Here is a 15,073-nt window from a genome sequence, read left to right as displayed (position 1 = left end):
CACACGGCTGCGCTTCTTTTATTAACTCAGCGCCGGTTACCATGGTTTTGACGCACGTGCACGGACGTGCGTGACCACGCAAAGGGGCCGCAATCAGACGCAGCTAAGCGATCTCTGCTAGCCTAAACATGGTCAGATTTTCTTTGTAGATAAAATGATTCGCCATGGTCTGTTTTTTCTTCGCGTCATATTATATCCGCTTTGTTTCGCCGCTCCAACCGTTGTATATTATTGTAAAGTTTTTATCCAATCATATTTCACAGGCTTGTGTCGCCAGGCGATAACCAATCAGATCTCGAGTCTGCGACTGCGACTCCAATTATAAGGCAACATTAGCTCTGATTGGTCAGAAACCAAGTCAATCTTTTTTTTGTATTTCCTGTTTCTCCCTGCAAATTAAGTCCGTGGTTACCATGTACAGGAATTTCCACATGGACTTAAATTTGAACTGAACGATAATGGAAGATGTTGAAGTTGTTTAGGGCTGTTTAAACAAAGACGTTTTATCTGAGAGCGGTTTTATTGAAACTTTTCGGCCCTGGACAGCTGTATTTAGATAGCGAAGGATGTGGTCAGTGCTCAGTCAGAGTAAAACACTGCGGTCCAGTGGATCGCCATTCGTTCATCCGTCATTTATTTTTTAAATTGATCTAATAATCTAACTAGAGCCCAAAAGAAATCACTCACTATCAACAGCTACTTTCTGTGTTCATAATAAGGTGTAATTATGTAAAATCTGCAAAAGAAATATCTAATATACAAATATACAATAAACTTCTCATCTAACAATGGCCTGTGCACTTTTAACTGTATAATGTAGGATTTGTTAGTAGTTGAAAGCGCATCTAATGCTAAAAAACGTATTAGCTGTCAACTTGGTATTGAATAAAATGGCTTTGGTCCATAATGCCAGACCGTCACTAGTATTTCCTCGTTCATTAGTTCATCCATACCAAGTATTTTAAGGTATGTCATGTGACTCTAACTGCCGCACAGGATGTTCCCAGAATCTCCTGATGTTACCACCCAGGTGGGATTAGCTCACGGAAATGCAACACACTGACAGAAGTCAGTGCGGCCGACAGCCGTTTACACCGTCCACTACCTAATGTAGGTTACATGTTACTAAAGCATATTTAAACAAGTTTCTAAGTTAAGCACAGAGCTTCAGACAGGTCAAACAAGCAGCGTCTGCATTTCAAGGAGGGTCTGTGCTGAACATCTGGCACGTGGACATTGAAGGTTCTGCTATGTGAGATTATCAGGCTGTGACAGTGTTCTACTTCTCCCACTGACCTTAGATCAGCTTGTCTCCTTTTGCTAGAGATGAACTCAGGAACTGGAGACTGTCACCAACCGGTTTGGACACGACATGCAGTTACTGTACATCATTATTGTTGCAGCCGTGAGCCTCGCTAATTAATACATCTGTATTCAATAAGTTGATGTATGTAGTAAAGTGAAGTAAGGAAGAAGTTTCTATGGACAAATGAACAACCTGATTAGTGTTACAACAAAATTCTGATCTCAGTCTGTTATTTAGCGCTTCATGAAAGTGTTGTGAGAGTGTCATGAGTAATGAGTAATTATTTTTACCATTTTACCAACATATTCAGAATCTCACAGTAAAACATGAAGAAATACAAAGTAAATGAGGTTTAACATGAAACGTATTTATTACAATTCGTTTCAAATCATTTATGAATATGACTTGTCTTGACTGTCTTCAGTTTACAGATGGAGGTCAACACCACTGATTATGTGAAGAGTCTCCCAAACCCAGCAGCACAGAGGGAGCAGTGATAAAGACACTTCCTCTATGTGGTTAGCACTGGGAGGCTCCCCTCTGTCGGGACCGGAGGCTGGAGGGAGCAAAGAGGCGAAGGATGCTAGAAGAAACATCACAAACAGATGTGTTGTTAACATACAAGTCTGCATTGAGATGTTAAGCTTATCACCACTTTACTACTCAGGTAAATTACTGCTCAGGTGATTACTTACAGCATTGAGCCTCTATACACACAGGTGACAACTTCTCTCCAGGTAGTCCTATGGTGTCTGTTGTCTCCATCCTCCACAGCTGCACCTGTTGCAACCAAAATGAAAACATTGGCTTCAGGAGCACATGACGTCAAGTACAGACTACGAATAAGCCACGATATGTCATTCTTACTGAATGTAATTGTGCAGACGAATTTCCTGCAATCCGTTTGACATCTCCTTGGACTGCAGGACCATGGTCCAGATCGGTCGTCTCTAGTAAAGTGAAAGTATTAGAATGCAGAGTGAGTAACTACATCAGAGAAATACTTGAAGGACATTTTAGTTGTATTTACCATTGCCTGGTGTCACCTTCTGCAGCTAAAAGACACAAAGACAAAATATTACACTACTGTCAATTAAAATGTAGAAAAAGTCAAATGTAAACGTATCCCAACTTAACATCTTTATTTACTTACCTTGTGTATTTATTTTACCTTAATCTGCAGGAAAAAATAATAAAACAGATAAAGTGTCACCAGATAAGTGTAACTTATCCTTTGTGTTTCTTTATCTCAACCTAATAGAACAAATAAAGTGGTACGTGTCTCCTCACCTCCTTCTCCTCGTCTCCTGGTGCCCTCATCGTCTTCTCCTTACGAAACTGAATGTGAAGAAAGATGATTAATTTGTAGGATCAGGTTGTAATACAAACATTTATTTCTACTCAACTACTTCCTTTGACATCTTTGAAATGGTCACACAATCAAAATCCTGTATTCACCTTTGTCCACTGGACTGACAGACACACTGGTCAGTACATCAGTATCAGTGGCACTGCTCCCTGTGGTGTGGAGCATGATTGGAACAGCAGACAACCATGTGTCCCCTCCATAACACATGATGCTGCAGTCCATCCTGCTTTGCCACTGAGGAGCTTCAGTGGGAGATGACATGTGTCCCCAGTGCCACTGTGACTGAACTGACCTATGGCTGTAGAGGAAAACATGGTAATAAAAATAATAGTTACCCTGCCAGACGCTAGAGCAACTTGCATGGGGGGGTCGACGGCCCTGCCAGGCGCTGAACTCAGCCTCCAGGGTGAAAGAAAAGTCCATCCCACCACCATGCTGAACTGTAAACGCAGGCCCCAGTGCCAGACGCAACCTGCGACAAGAACTGCCCAGCCAGACGCAAAGGCTAGTTCTCAGGGTAAATATTAGCATTCAAACCTGTATTCATCCAGGAAAGAAAGAAAGGTCCCAGTGCCAGACGCTACCTGGGACAAGAACTGCCCAGCCAGACGCAAAGGCTAGTTCTCAGGGTAAGTCAGCCAGCGCTTCTAAATGTTGCAGGAGTAGTATTGTGTTGCTGCCTTAAGGAACTGCCCTCACGTCACCATTGAAATCCACGTCTGGGACTGCAGTGCAGGTCCGGTTTGCCACCGTGTATCCAGCCACGTCCGGATATCTGTGTCCACTCTGCTATAATAACGGTTGATCCACGCATTCGCAGTTGGTGGTCTGCAGCCGTCTCTCACGTGGCTAGGCTGTTAGGTCAACGGGCTAAAGCTAGCTAGCTGACGCGGAGTAAGATCCAGTTTTCTGATCAAACCTTCTCCTTCCAGTGTTGTGTCGAATGTAGGTAAAGTGGCTACCAACACCACAAAAGATAGAGACACCTTTATAACGCAATCCGTAGCAAGTATTAGCCTACTACGAGTTTTTTTAGAAATCCACAAACAAGAAGCGCTGCGCTGATGTTGCGCTAGTCTCTCCTCTTGCGCTACCTTCTGACTATCTTGGTTCATTGTCCCTGACAAAGGTTCACAGCACACTACAAAACTCAGTCAACTTAACATTTAATAAAATTTATGTGAATATTTGCTCATAATAATATATTACTTTTCTTTCTACTGTCTTTATAAGCTTAGATAATGAGTTTTTCTTTGTGAATAACAACACCAAAATTTACAAAGTCGCACCAGACAGCTGGAAGAAAGTGCCTACAGCCGCCTTTGTCCTTTTCTTCAGGGTCAAATTCTTTGTCAATGACATTTCTATTCTTATGTAAGTATCTTTTCTTATTTGCCTTGGAACTATACATACTGTGATCCTGTGACCTGCTGTGTGTGACGTTGTCCACTAGGCACAACCAGACCCGTCACCAGTATTACCTCCAGCTCAGGAGAGACCTTTTGGACGACAGGCTCTCCTGCCACGAGGAGACGGCTCTGTACCTGGGAGCGCTGGCCCTGCAGACGGAGTATGGAGACTGCATGTCTGAGGTGACTTTATTAATCAACGCATGACTCTCATCTCACTGCACACTCAGGGAAAACATTAAACAATTGATAACATTGGGGTGGTTGATAACATGGTTCCCCACGTTGTTTTAGGCTTATGGTAGGAACTACTACCGCCCCGACCAGTACGTCTCCAAGAGTGTGATGGAGAAACGTGCCTTGCCTTACATTCAGGCGGAGCTGCTGCGACTTCACATGAGCAATGCCCAGATGCTCCATGAGGAGTCAGAGCTCGAGTTTCTCAAGGTGGGCTGCTAGTGAAATCGAATTTAACAAGAAGTCCAGTAGTTGAATTGAATGTCTCTCTGTTCCGTTGTCCCTGGAGGTGTGTCAGCAGTTGCCTGAATACGGCGTCTTCTTCCACCGTGCGGTGCGTGAGAGGAAGCCTTCGGAGGAAGGGATAATCCTTGGAGTCTGTGCCAGAAGAAGAACAACAACAACATAGTTGGAGAAACCAAACAGCCACTACACAGAAGGATGTCTCAGCACAGATGGAACAACACATCAGGCCCAGTTTCAGCAGTGGAATGAAGTTCACATTCTGGACAGAGGAGGAGGAGAGTAACCTCACTGTTCTACCTCGCTACCTCCCATTTAGACACATGTAGTCTGTCTTATTACAACTGACTTTCGTGCCTCCTCATTCCAGAGGAAACCTCCACCTCTCCAGCTGTTCCTCCACCTGCTCTCTACTCTCACTGCAGATCAAACATCATTGTCCAGGGAGATTCCTGTGTGACCTCGTCTGTCAGCCTGTTCATCAGCATAGCAAACAAGAAGGGACTCAAAGCTGATTGTTGGTTTAGTTTGAACTAACAGAGTGGTGAAGACTGAAGGAAGTAATTCAGTTTAAACAACGCTTGAATCGTCTTTAAGAATATGATTTGTAAAATATGATTGTTTGACAGTATGAAAGGCAGCTGCTTGACTTTTTTTGTAGAATGGAATCACGGTGAAATCATCTAAACACATCTGGATCCTAAGTTTTAGTTACTGCTTTGTTCTTTGTTAAATCAGCCCATGAGTCACAAAATCAACACAACATCACTCGTTGATATGAATCTGTGTTTACTTTAAAGGATGTGATCCAGAACAGACCATACTGTATGCTGTGTATTTAATTTAATTTATTTTTAGCACCAAACGCTCTGTATTTACACTTTTAATCCCTAAAAGTAGTCTGAAGACTCGCTTTGTTGTGTTCCCTCTGTTTTGACCTGACTAACTACCACCATCCGTCATCACCTGTGATTTGCCCTCAGTCTGCACATATCTTCTGCTCATGTCCTTAGACCTCTAGGCAATTGGACAAGATTAGAAAGGCTCAGTGCAATAAGAAGTCTGTGATAGCTAAGTTCTTTGATACAGAAAAAGCATATTATATGTGGTAAAGGGAAGGTTTATTAATTAAATTACAGTATTATGAGAACAATTTCAGTTCAATTAAGAAAAAAATTAGCAATTGTTATTTAGTTGAGAATGGGACACCACAGGGAAGTATTATCCAGTGTTGTTTTCACTAATGATAAATGATTTATTTCACACCATAGGTGACACAGTAGGAGTATCACGTTTTGCATGGGGTTAATGGGGTTAAGAAAAGAATGTGGAATTACTAAGACACTCCAGGAAGCAATGGAAAAGATGAAAGGTCAGGCAATGAAGTAGGAATTCTGATTTTCAGTAGGGAAAATTAAAGTAATTCATTTTAAGAAAAGAATGCAATTTATATTCAGGCAGCACTCAAACTATAGAAAAACCTTAGGAACCTGCAAGACAAAGGTCACGAACAAGGGCATGACGGGAGCCATGTGGTGACAGACAGTAAGGTTGATCAAGCTGATCACGTCATTTTCAGCAAGGTTGCATGAGTTTGATGGTGTCTAGATATTAGATATACTGTATGTTCAACGTTCTCGCACACCAACCATATCGTACTATTCTGAGCTAAATCAACGGGATCACATTTACATTTGTTTCTTTGTTCCTCCTGTGTATTACACTCCTCAACAGAATCAGAGATTGACGCTTGCAGCAGTTTCAGTTTTCCAGTTTGATGCATGACTTCTCCTTTTAATAAGACTTTATTTGTGGTCATTTTAGAACTGAGGACACTCAAGTTGGGGTGTGAAGGACTGGCCACTAAACCAAACATGACCGTCTACAACGTATACGACTTCCTCCCTGTCTAGAAACTTTATGAACTCAGTGTCCGGTTTGATTCCTGGAGGCGGCCCTGGTGCCTTTCTGTGTGGAGTTTGCACGTTCTCCCCGTGTTTGCGTGGGTTCTCTCCGGGTTCTCCGGCTTCCTCCCACAGTCCAAAGACGTGCATTAGGTTGATTGGCCTCTCTCCATTGCCCGTAGGTGTGAGTGTGTGTGTGAATGGTTGTATCTCTCTGTGTTGCCCTGCGAAGGACTGGCGACCTGTCCAGCGTCAAAATATCATCCATCCAAAATGGATGGATGGATATGACATTTCAGCACGAAGAGAAATCAAGTTTTGGTTGTGTTAAAAACTGAATAATTCACCTTGAGTGGCAGTTTATTAACATTAACTTTAACATTTCAACTAAACAAACAGATGAGGGTCTGAGCGGTTTGTGGGTCTTGTTTGTTTTCTTTGATTGATTGGCCACCAATAATGAGCCTTTACAGCTGATCTAACCGTCGACACGAGCAGACACGAGATGCTGCAGAACAACTAGCTCAAACTACAAGCTTTTCGGTTTCCTCTGGGATCAGCAGTGGTTTGGATTGATTGAAATTCTGACCGCAGCGTCTGGATAACAATGTGCCTTGTCAGAGGAGCCGGAATATACCAAAATACTGAGAAGAAGAGGATTGAACATTTTTTAAAAAGATTCAGGAGAAGCCTGCAAACAAATGAAGATTGCAGAGTTTGGTTATTAGCATCCTGTTCTGCAGTGTGTCCTTCTGATAAGCATCCAGGTTGTTATCATACAGTTTATGGTTTGGTATGTTCAGCTTAGATGATCATTACATAGACAATCACTTGTGTCCACAATTAGATTTGTATCTGATTATTGTTACTGAGAGATTAAAATTGCTTTTAAGTTCTTTTATTACTCTCTTGTTTTTTGACAGAACTTTTATTTTGTAGGTTGTGTTTCCGTTTTTGCACGCCTTTGTTTCGCTAACTTGTGTGTTTCCGCCTGTTGGCTTGTGTTGCAGTTTGTCCCTCTGTAAAGCAACAGGCTGGAGGCGCTTGAAGAAATTGTCAAAAGGTGAAGGGAAAAGCATAGTTTGGGAGACTATTATGAAGGAGTGGCAGGAGGACTGGGATGAAGAGGGCAAAAGACGCAAACTTTGTTCAGCAGAAGGAATTAAAAATAAATTTACTTTCGATTAATAAATAGATTTGTAATGTATCAACATGAAACTGGTAACGTGTAATTAAAGTGAGCAACATAATGTCATACAAGTAAATTTAATAATAAATCTAAATCTTATGTAATAAAATATACGCATATACTATATCGTACGATATATTTATATATATTGTCATGATAATGCGATTCCTGTTCTAAAAAATAGCATTTATTTTACTTAAATATTATTAATAAACATAACTCATTACTTGTGTAACATTTAAGTTACGTTTAATAGTACATTTTACTTGATTCTGGTAGGTAAGCGGTACTTTATTTCTCCCCAGTAAAATATAATTAAAAATGTTGTCTGCAATTGTGGGCTGTGGGATTGTGGTTTGCATCAGCAGCAGCAACAAGTGTATCCACCGATCGGACGTGCTGTTAAAGTATCAAAGGCACAGTCACGTGGTCCACGAGAAACACGATGCCTCATGCACTGAAAAAAATGTTGGAAGAACTTAATTATGTTATGTCAACTGGTCAACATAATTAAATTAAGTTTTTTTAAATACAAAATTTACCCAGCTTTGGATTAGTCTGATTATTTGCAGGATGAGTATTTGCATGATTGCCTGTGTTTGTGGCCTATGTCACTTTCCCTGTTCACACTAAATTGTAACATTTGTCAAATTTACTAATAGTCCTGTGAGTTTGAATTCACATTTTTATTCACACTGTCATTTAAGAAGCCATATGTTTAAAGACATTTGTGGGAAAGAAAATGTTTATACAGTAAACAAGTAATAAAAATTCCATGTTGTCAGAGAAACACTCTGCAGAGACGTCAACAGTAATGAGTCAATGCCTGCTGCAGCTTCCATCTACAATAAGACCAGTGTTTGTGCCAATGCAAATGATACAGTCAAGTCACACTAAACGCACGTTTCCACCACCTCTGCCGCTGCTGTCCTCACCAGCTGCTGCTCATCACTCTACAACTTTAATATTTCCTGTTGTACAGTGTGTGTGTGACTGTTTCTCCGTTCTTTTTACTTCCAGGTGGTCCAGACGGACCTCACCCGGTCCACGTCTGTCCTTCACCCAGACCTCAGTTGGCTCATTCTTACAAACCCCATCCACTTTCTGCTCCATGATCTCCTCTTCTTTGTTGGTTTGCTCTTCCCCCTTTTTCTCCTTCACCTGCTCCTGCTTTATTTCTTCATAGGTTTAAATATTCATCCCAACCCTGAGAACCTCCCTTTGCTTCTGGCTGGGCAGTTCTCGTCTCAGGCACTGGGGCCTGTGTTTACTGTTTTACAGTACAGTATGGTGGTTGGATGGACTCTTCTTTCACCCCGAAGACTGAGGAATGGTAGTATAAATAGTAGTATAATAAAAGTATAAATTTTATGTTTTACAGGTGTATTGTGATATTCAGTCATCTGCTTTTATGGAGTTCTTAGTCTGACACTAGTAGTAGAAAAAAATGTTTGTATTCCATTTAAAGTTAATGAGATCCTACAAATGAATCATTAATTTTTCTTCACCTTCAAGTTTTTACAGGCTTTTAGGGAGATGGAGACAAAGAGGAGGAGAGGAAGTTGGAGGCAATGCCAGAATACTGTATGTAAAATTCAATGTAAATCATGTTTTTACAGATTCAGTGTGATATTCAGTCGTCTGCTTATTTAAGTCTTATGCTGAAGTAGAAACATATATGTTTTTATTATTGTTTGGTTCTGACTGTAGACAGTTTTCTTCTCTACTGGTACAATTAACAGAATGAGATTTTTCTTGTTTAAATAGCACAAATATTTCAGAAAGCCAAATTTAGATAATAAAACCACGAAAACAAATGTTTTCTTCACATGTTGGACTTAACTTAACTTATATGAGCGTCATTGATTCACATGCCGAGATCTTTGCTCTCATCTCTGTTGTTTTCCTTAAACTGGAATCCTCGACTTCCCAACGAGCCGGAGGATACGTTCCATCCACTGACTGACTCTGCACCCGTCATCTGCTGAACCATTCAATAAACCTTCTAAACGTGAGCTTGTTGTCTGGTCTGTTACTTGCTCCCAGTGCCTCCTGTCAGGGTCAAAAAAGCCACATTTTTTAGATGGAAGGCAAAATTTCTGCTTTAATGTAGCTAAATGTTTTAGGTTAGTAATTGTGTATTGTCACACTTGCATATCTTTTCACCTTGTGTCTTGTGATGTCTGACACTGTAAAGGCTTTGGTAATGTTTAGACTGAGCGATTTTTTTAATCGCTCACTTTAAGTTTGAGATAAATCATTTAATTATGATGTAGGATTTAATACTCTTCGAATAATTTATTTATATAATATAATATTTATTATTAAAGCAGTATGTTAGTATGAATGAACAATATCACAAATTACATTAAGCAAACTTATATTTCTGTAAAACAACTGAATAGTGCTTCTTTGCAACTTTAATACTGGCCGGTTTTTATTTGTTTGAGCAACTGTGTGATATATAATTTTCCATGTTCCCCACTATTAGGCATGATCACATTCCAAATTCCCCATTATGAACTTGTGCATCATGCTGACAGTTAAAACATGTGGTGTGTGGTGGTGCTCAGGCTGGTATCTAGTGCAGGCCGGGCTCACACCCAATGTTCCTTGACAAACAGCTTATGGAGCTTCAGATAGCAGCAGCTGGCAAACTTTATCTGTACAGGCCTCCACACTGCAGCATGTGTGCTTTTCAAAACTAGGAAAATTAGGAACCACATCATAATTAATTCAACTCAGTTTTCTTTTACAATTGACGCTAGCACTTTATGGATTGAAACCCAACAACCCAACAAATCCCACCTCCTGCTAGCGTTTTATTTCAAAAATTTATTTATATTAATAGGTAGATAATAAATTGCTAAAGTTGTTTTATTAAGAGACTTCTTCAATACAAGCCAAAATAATTTCAACTTTTTATGGGCAGACTGAATGAGTAAATAAAATAATAATATTAACCAACCAATCAATTCAACAGATACCTGCCGTCGATCATCTGACGACCCATCACAAGCTTGACTTGAAGTCAACAGCTTAGACGGTGGCGCTATCTGCGGCTCGGAGCCTCCGCCCCTCCCTGGCCGCTGCCCGATAACACGGAGAAGAAAACAGGCGCCGCCACGGAATTATTGCTTCATCTGCTTTTACGCGTCGCCTGCGAATTATTTCCACGTTACTAACTTAATAAAATGGTTGATTAACGACGGCTCCGCGCGCCCTCGTCGCCTGGTGTGTCGTCTCTCCCTGTGTACGTTCCGCCGCTGTTAATTCCCTGTTGGTAAGTGCGATGCTCTCAAAGAAGGAGAAGGCGCTCATTGCAGAAATATGGGAAAGTCTGAGTCCAGTGGCCGAAGATATTGGGTCAGATGCGCTGCTTAGGTACGTCCATCCTCTATTGAAGTAAAGTGTTCATATGTTACTTCAGAATTAAATTAATTAAAATTTATTTTCTCTTTGAAATAATAACTCACAGAGTTGATAGTAACCATAAACATAAAGTATATGAAAATGACCCTAATACAATGTATGATGATGATTAGGTCCTAATCACTAAGCACTAATCACAACATGTTTATTCGCTTCAACTGCAACCACTACCAGATAAGTTTAATATATATATATATATATATATATATATATATATATATATATATATATATATATATATATATATATATATATATATATATATATATATATATATATATATATATATAATTTCCATTTTCTATAGGATGTTCGCCTCCTTCCCAGGCACCAAGACCTACTTTTCTCATCTAGACATCAGTCCTAATTCCTCCCACCTACGCACTCACGGGAAAAAGATTGTGCTGGCCATAGCAGATGGAGCCAAAGACATCAGTCAGCTGACTGTCAGCCTGGCTCCTTTGCAGACCTTGCATGCGTACCAGCTCCGCATAGACCCCACCAACTTTAAGGTGCATGTCATTCATGTAAAACAACAAAACACGGGCCTCTCGGCTGCTTCTGTCATCATTGTTCTTCTTCGCAGGCTGTTTGTACAACATTAGATCAGATGTGTCTGATTGTGCTCCTTAGACGTCATGATGCTCTTTGTACGGTAATATCCTCTAACGGGCAAAATTAATTAATTACACAAAGGTAGACTTTACTAATGACCAAGTGACTTCTGCAGGCAGATGGTTTGACTGGACTTTAGTTATTTAGTATCAGAGCTGGATATAAATTCTTGGTCTATGACATAAAATCCTAAACACATATATTATTTTCTTTTTCTTATTTTTTATTTGTTTGCCAACCTATATTAATTCAGCATATTTGGATTTATGTTTTTGTGACATCGATTGATTTGTGGAACATTTTAATTTTTCATTTCATAAAGGAATCTGGATAATCACATACAGAAATGTAAATGTGATCTCTGTCTCTGAGTCAGTAATAACCAGTTGCATGCATCACTATCCTACCTTAGAAAAGCAGGAAGTAGGGAAATAAAACACACTCAAAGGAAACGTTAATTCAACATACATACATGTGCAATAAAATATGATGTTCTGTTTTGTGCTTTGGGATGATTTGAAAAAGAAATGTAACCATTTGTGCTTGACTGAACTTCTGGCTTCCCTGCAGCTCTTCTCTCAGTGCATGCTGGTCACCCTGGCCTGTCACCTGGGGGAAGACTTCACGCCAATTGCACATGCAGCGATGGACAAGTACCTGTCAGCGTTTGCAGCTGTGCTCGCTGAGAAGTACAGATGAGGCCGAGCCACAAGACGAACAAAGAACCTTTCTTACGCTAAAACATATGTTTTAAACTATTTGTGTGTATTACTATTTTTAATAATAAAATGTGCAATGAACCTGAAATCTTTCATCTGTTGTGTTGGAGTACTACACAAGCTTTTCTGTATTTACACATATGGACCAGCAACTTACTAAAATAAACTGTGTTTTTTTGTGTGTAGCATTTACAACCACAACTCCACCAAGATTATGTTTAAAACATTAATAAAAGCAGAATTCAGTGATTTGCAAGTCTCATCAACACATCAGATGGGCCATTTTATGGAAAATATTCTTTCTACCAGAAGAGGGTGAATATCATTTTGTACTGTAGCGCTGTAGCTTAAGTTGTTCCTCCCTTTTAAATGTAATATGCTTCAGACCCCCTTTATCACCAGCTATGAATTTGCCAAATGCCCCTCGGAGTGTTTTTACTTTTCTTTGCAACTTTAATAGGCAGGTTAGGCAGATGAAAATGGATGGATGGATTACTTTTTCAGGTTTTGTTGCCACATAGCCAACTTTTTTGAAACGTCTTCCTGCCATCAAATTTAAAATGAGCTAACATTTTTCATGAAATGGTAAAATGTCTGTTTCCAAATCTCACAATGTTCTTAATGTAAGCTGCAAATATAAATGTCTGTTGTTGTTGCATTCTGTTGTTTTTTACGTCTTATTATATATTTATAATATTTATATTTATTATAATATTTATTTTATTATTATTATATTTATGTTCCAGTTTTTTGGAATCGCACTTGAAAACGCTCGCTCATAGAGGACAAGTTAGAGAAAATGGAAAGGGATACACAAAACGGAAACAGCACCTACAAAATAAAGGTCCCCACACCGGAAGTCATGTGGCCGACAAAATGGTTTCATAAATAAATTTAAATTGTAAATTGATATTAAAATTCAGCGGTTAAAGGACATAGAAAATACTTCTGCACATAAGAAGATTGATAAAGTGACAGCAAACTGTGAAAAAAACTATAGGTCACATAATAGACTACAAATTTTGGAGGTGTGCGTGGTATTAAACGTGTCCTACCGCTCAATTTTATTTTTTTTATAGTTCTATTTAATATGTAAAATTTAACGAAACGCAACATAATCTTACAATAGCATGCGATTGAAAATCAAATGAGCTGCCACCACCAATAAGGTTTTACTAAAGTAAGATAGACGCTACAGAAGCCTAAAATTAAGTGTCCAGACTTCGATTTTAATACGTACTCATAGTTCCCCTGCTGGTGGAACCATGAGCTGCATGATGTATGTTGGAAATATTGCATTTGTGTTTTCAGGCAGGCAATTGTATTAAATGCGGTTTTAATTTTCCAATTTTTTTAATTATTGTTTTTTAACATTTTTTTAGTTTAACTATGCACTACATTAAACATTAATGTAAATATTTAATAGACAATAAGAGAAATGTAAAAGGCAAAGTACATGTTACATTTTAAATTCAATACCGGTTTAAAATAAAAATGTTTTTTTTATGTATAAAACAACAGCACATTGATATATTTAATTGTTTTGAAGACTAAATACCTAAATATATTTTAAATATTCAGCAACATTTATAGAAATACGATTGACTTTCACGTTAGAGTCGTGTCTTGTCCTGTCAGTAAAAATCGTATTCTTATGTTTATGACGCTGTTTTTATTCGTTTGTACGTTTGCTTTTCTCTGTTCAAATTGTCCCAGGTATCGGTGTAATGTGACTGCGCGTAATTGCGCACACGTAAAAAAGCAAAGGAAAACAAGTCATTATTGCCTATTGTCTTTTATTTCTTTATGGAAGAGACACATATGACGTGTGGACAGACATCGGGTCTCCTTAACGTGTCCAGGTGCTGGGTTTAGTGGTACTGCCTTCCCAGGGCGGACACCACCACAGCCAGGAACTTCTGGAAAGCGGCCTGCGTGTCTGCGGTGAAGGCGGTGCCCAGTTTGGCGGCGATTTCAATGGTCAGACAGTCAGCCAGCAGCTGGTGGAGGAACAGGGGAAACGTCAGACGACGTGACACCAACCGATCGGCCTTCAGGTGTGCGCTGTGCATTTGTTGTAATCCCGCAGAACTTACCCTGAAGTTGTCGGGGTCGACGTGCAGCTTCTCGGAGTGCAGGACGCTCAGCTCGGCATAGGTGGCCTTGATGTTGTCCATGTTCTTCACAGCCCGGTCCAGACCGTGGAGCACCTTGATGCCGTGAGCTGCCACGTTGGGGTTGCCCCTGATGGCCTCGGCGTTGTAGAGGTTACCGAAGGAGCTGAAATACCTCTGAGTCCAGGGGTAGACGATCAGACACCTGCCGGGGGGGGGGGGGGCGTGAGTTGGTTAAAAGTCCCAGTCTACAGTATCTGTACGAGAAGAACGCTTTTATTTATAATTATATTCATATGTGTGTCTTACCTGACCAGAGCCTTGGGTCCGATCTCCTCGTAGCTGAGGTTGGCAAAGATGCCGGTGATGATGCTGCGCTCCTGCTCAGTCCACTCAACCATGGCTGCTCTTGTTTTTGCGTTCAGGCTTGAAGAAAAAAGCTGAATACTGCTCTGCTCAACCCGCGTCTATTTAAACGCCCCAAGGCGCCCTCCACCCAAAAGAAGCCGGGGTCGCTAATAGGCTGGAGATGCGCA

The 15,073-nt window shown here is 40.1% G+C and overlaps 3 protein-coding genes across 5 annotated transcripts; 2 read left to right on the top strand and 1 right to left on the bottom strand.

Moving 5' to 3' along the window:
* Positions 1–3,334: 3,334 nt before the first annotated feature.
* LOC114846029 (tyrosine-protein phosphatase non-receptor type 13-like) lies at positions 3,335–5,804 on the top strand. 2 transcript variants are annotated; one of them, XM_029134768.3, is made up of 5 exons: positions 3,335–3,411; positions 3,496–4,049; positions 4,129–4,267; positions 4,379–4,531; positions 4,611–5,804. In XM_029134768.3, coding segments are annotated over exons 2-5 (414 nt in total). In that variant the 5' UTR covers positions 3,335–3,411; positions 3,496–4,047; the 3' UTR covers positions 4,731–5,804. The 2 variants fall into 2 exon arrangements, with proteins under 2 accessions (XP_028990601.1, XP_055360567.1); XM_055504592.1 differs by lacking the exon at positions 3,335–3,411 and having other exon boundaries at positions 3,466–4,049.
* A 5,001-nt stretch (positions 5,805–10,805) lies between these two features.
* On the top strand, positions 10,806–12,511 carry zgc:163057 (Hemoglobin subunit alpha-D-like). The gene is made up of 3 exons (XM_029134767.3): positions 10,806–11,041; positions 11,397–11,601; positions 12,275–12,511. The coding sequence occupies exons 1-3, from the start codon at positions 10,950–10,952 to the stop codon at positions 12,401–12,403; spliced, it is 426 nt and encodes a 141-aa protein (XP_028990600.1). The 5' UTR covers positions 10,806–10,949; the 3' UTR covers positions 12,404–12,511.
* A 1,688-nt stretch (positions 12,512–14,199) lies between these two features.
* hbbe2 (hemoglobin beta embryonic-2) lies at positions 14,200–15,004 on the bottom strand. Of its 2 annotated transcripts, XM_029135100.3 has the most exons (3): positions 14,847–15,003; positions 14,520–14,742; positions 14,200–14,423 (listed from the first exon to the last, which is right to left on the bottom strand). In XM_029135100.3, the coding sequence occupies exons 1-3, from the start codon at positions 14,936–14,938 to the stop codon at positions 14,295–14,297; spliced, it is 444 nt and encodes a 147-aa protein (XP_028990933.1). In that variant the 5' UTR covers positions 14,939–15,003; the 3' UTR covers positions 14,200–14,294. The 2 variants fall into 2 exon arrangements, with proteins under 2 accessions (XP_028990933.1, XP_028990931.1); XM_029135098.3 differs by having other exon boundaries at positions 14,200–14,742; positions 14,847–15,004.
* Positions 15,005–15,073: the final 69 nt, after the last annotated feature.

The sequence above is a fragment of the Betta splendens genome, chromosome 19, assembly GCF_900634795.4.
Source record: "Betta splendens chromosome 19, fBetSpl5.4, whole genome shotgun sequence".
In the NCBI taxonomy this organism is placed as follows: domain Eukaryota; kingdom Metazoa; phylum Chordata; class Actinopteri; order Anabantiformes; family Osphronemidae; genus Betta; species Betta splendens.
The sequence above is the reverse complement of the archived record's forward strand: the minus strand, read 5'-3'. Positions and strand labels throughout refer to the sequence as shown.

Coding starts and splice junctions, on each gene's coding strand:
- zgc:163057 (XM_029134767.3), top strand. CDS start 10,950: ATGCTCTCAAAGAAGGAGAAGGCGCTCATTGCAGAAATATGGGAAAGT. Junction 11,042..11,396: donor GGGTCAGATGCGCTGCTTAG/GTACGTCCATCC, acceptor CATTTTCTATAG/GATGTTCGCCTCCTTCCCAG. Junction 11,602..12,274: donor TAGACCCCACCAACTTTAAG/GTGCATGTCATT, acceptor GCTTCCCTGCAG/CTCTTCTCTCAGTGCATGCT.
- hbbe2 (XM_029135098.3), bottom strand. CDS start 14,938: ATGGTTGAGTGGACTGAGCAGGAGCGCAGCATCATCACCGGCATCTTT. Junction 14,743..14,846: donor GGACCCAAGGCTCTGGTCAG/GTAAGACACACA, acceptor CCCCCCCGGCAG/GTGTCTGATCGTCTACCCCT.
- LOC114846029 (XM_029134768.3), top strand. Junction 4,268..4,378: donor ATGGAGACTGCATGTCTGAG/GTGACTTTATTA, acceptor ACGTTGTTTTAG/GCTTATGGTAGGAACTACTA. Junction 4,532..4,610: donor CAGAGCTCGAGTTTCTCAAG/GTGGGCTGCTAG, acceptor TTGTCCCTGGAG/GTGTGTCAGCAGTTGCCTGA.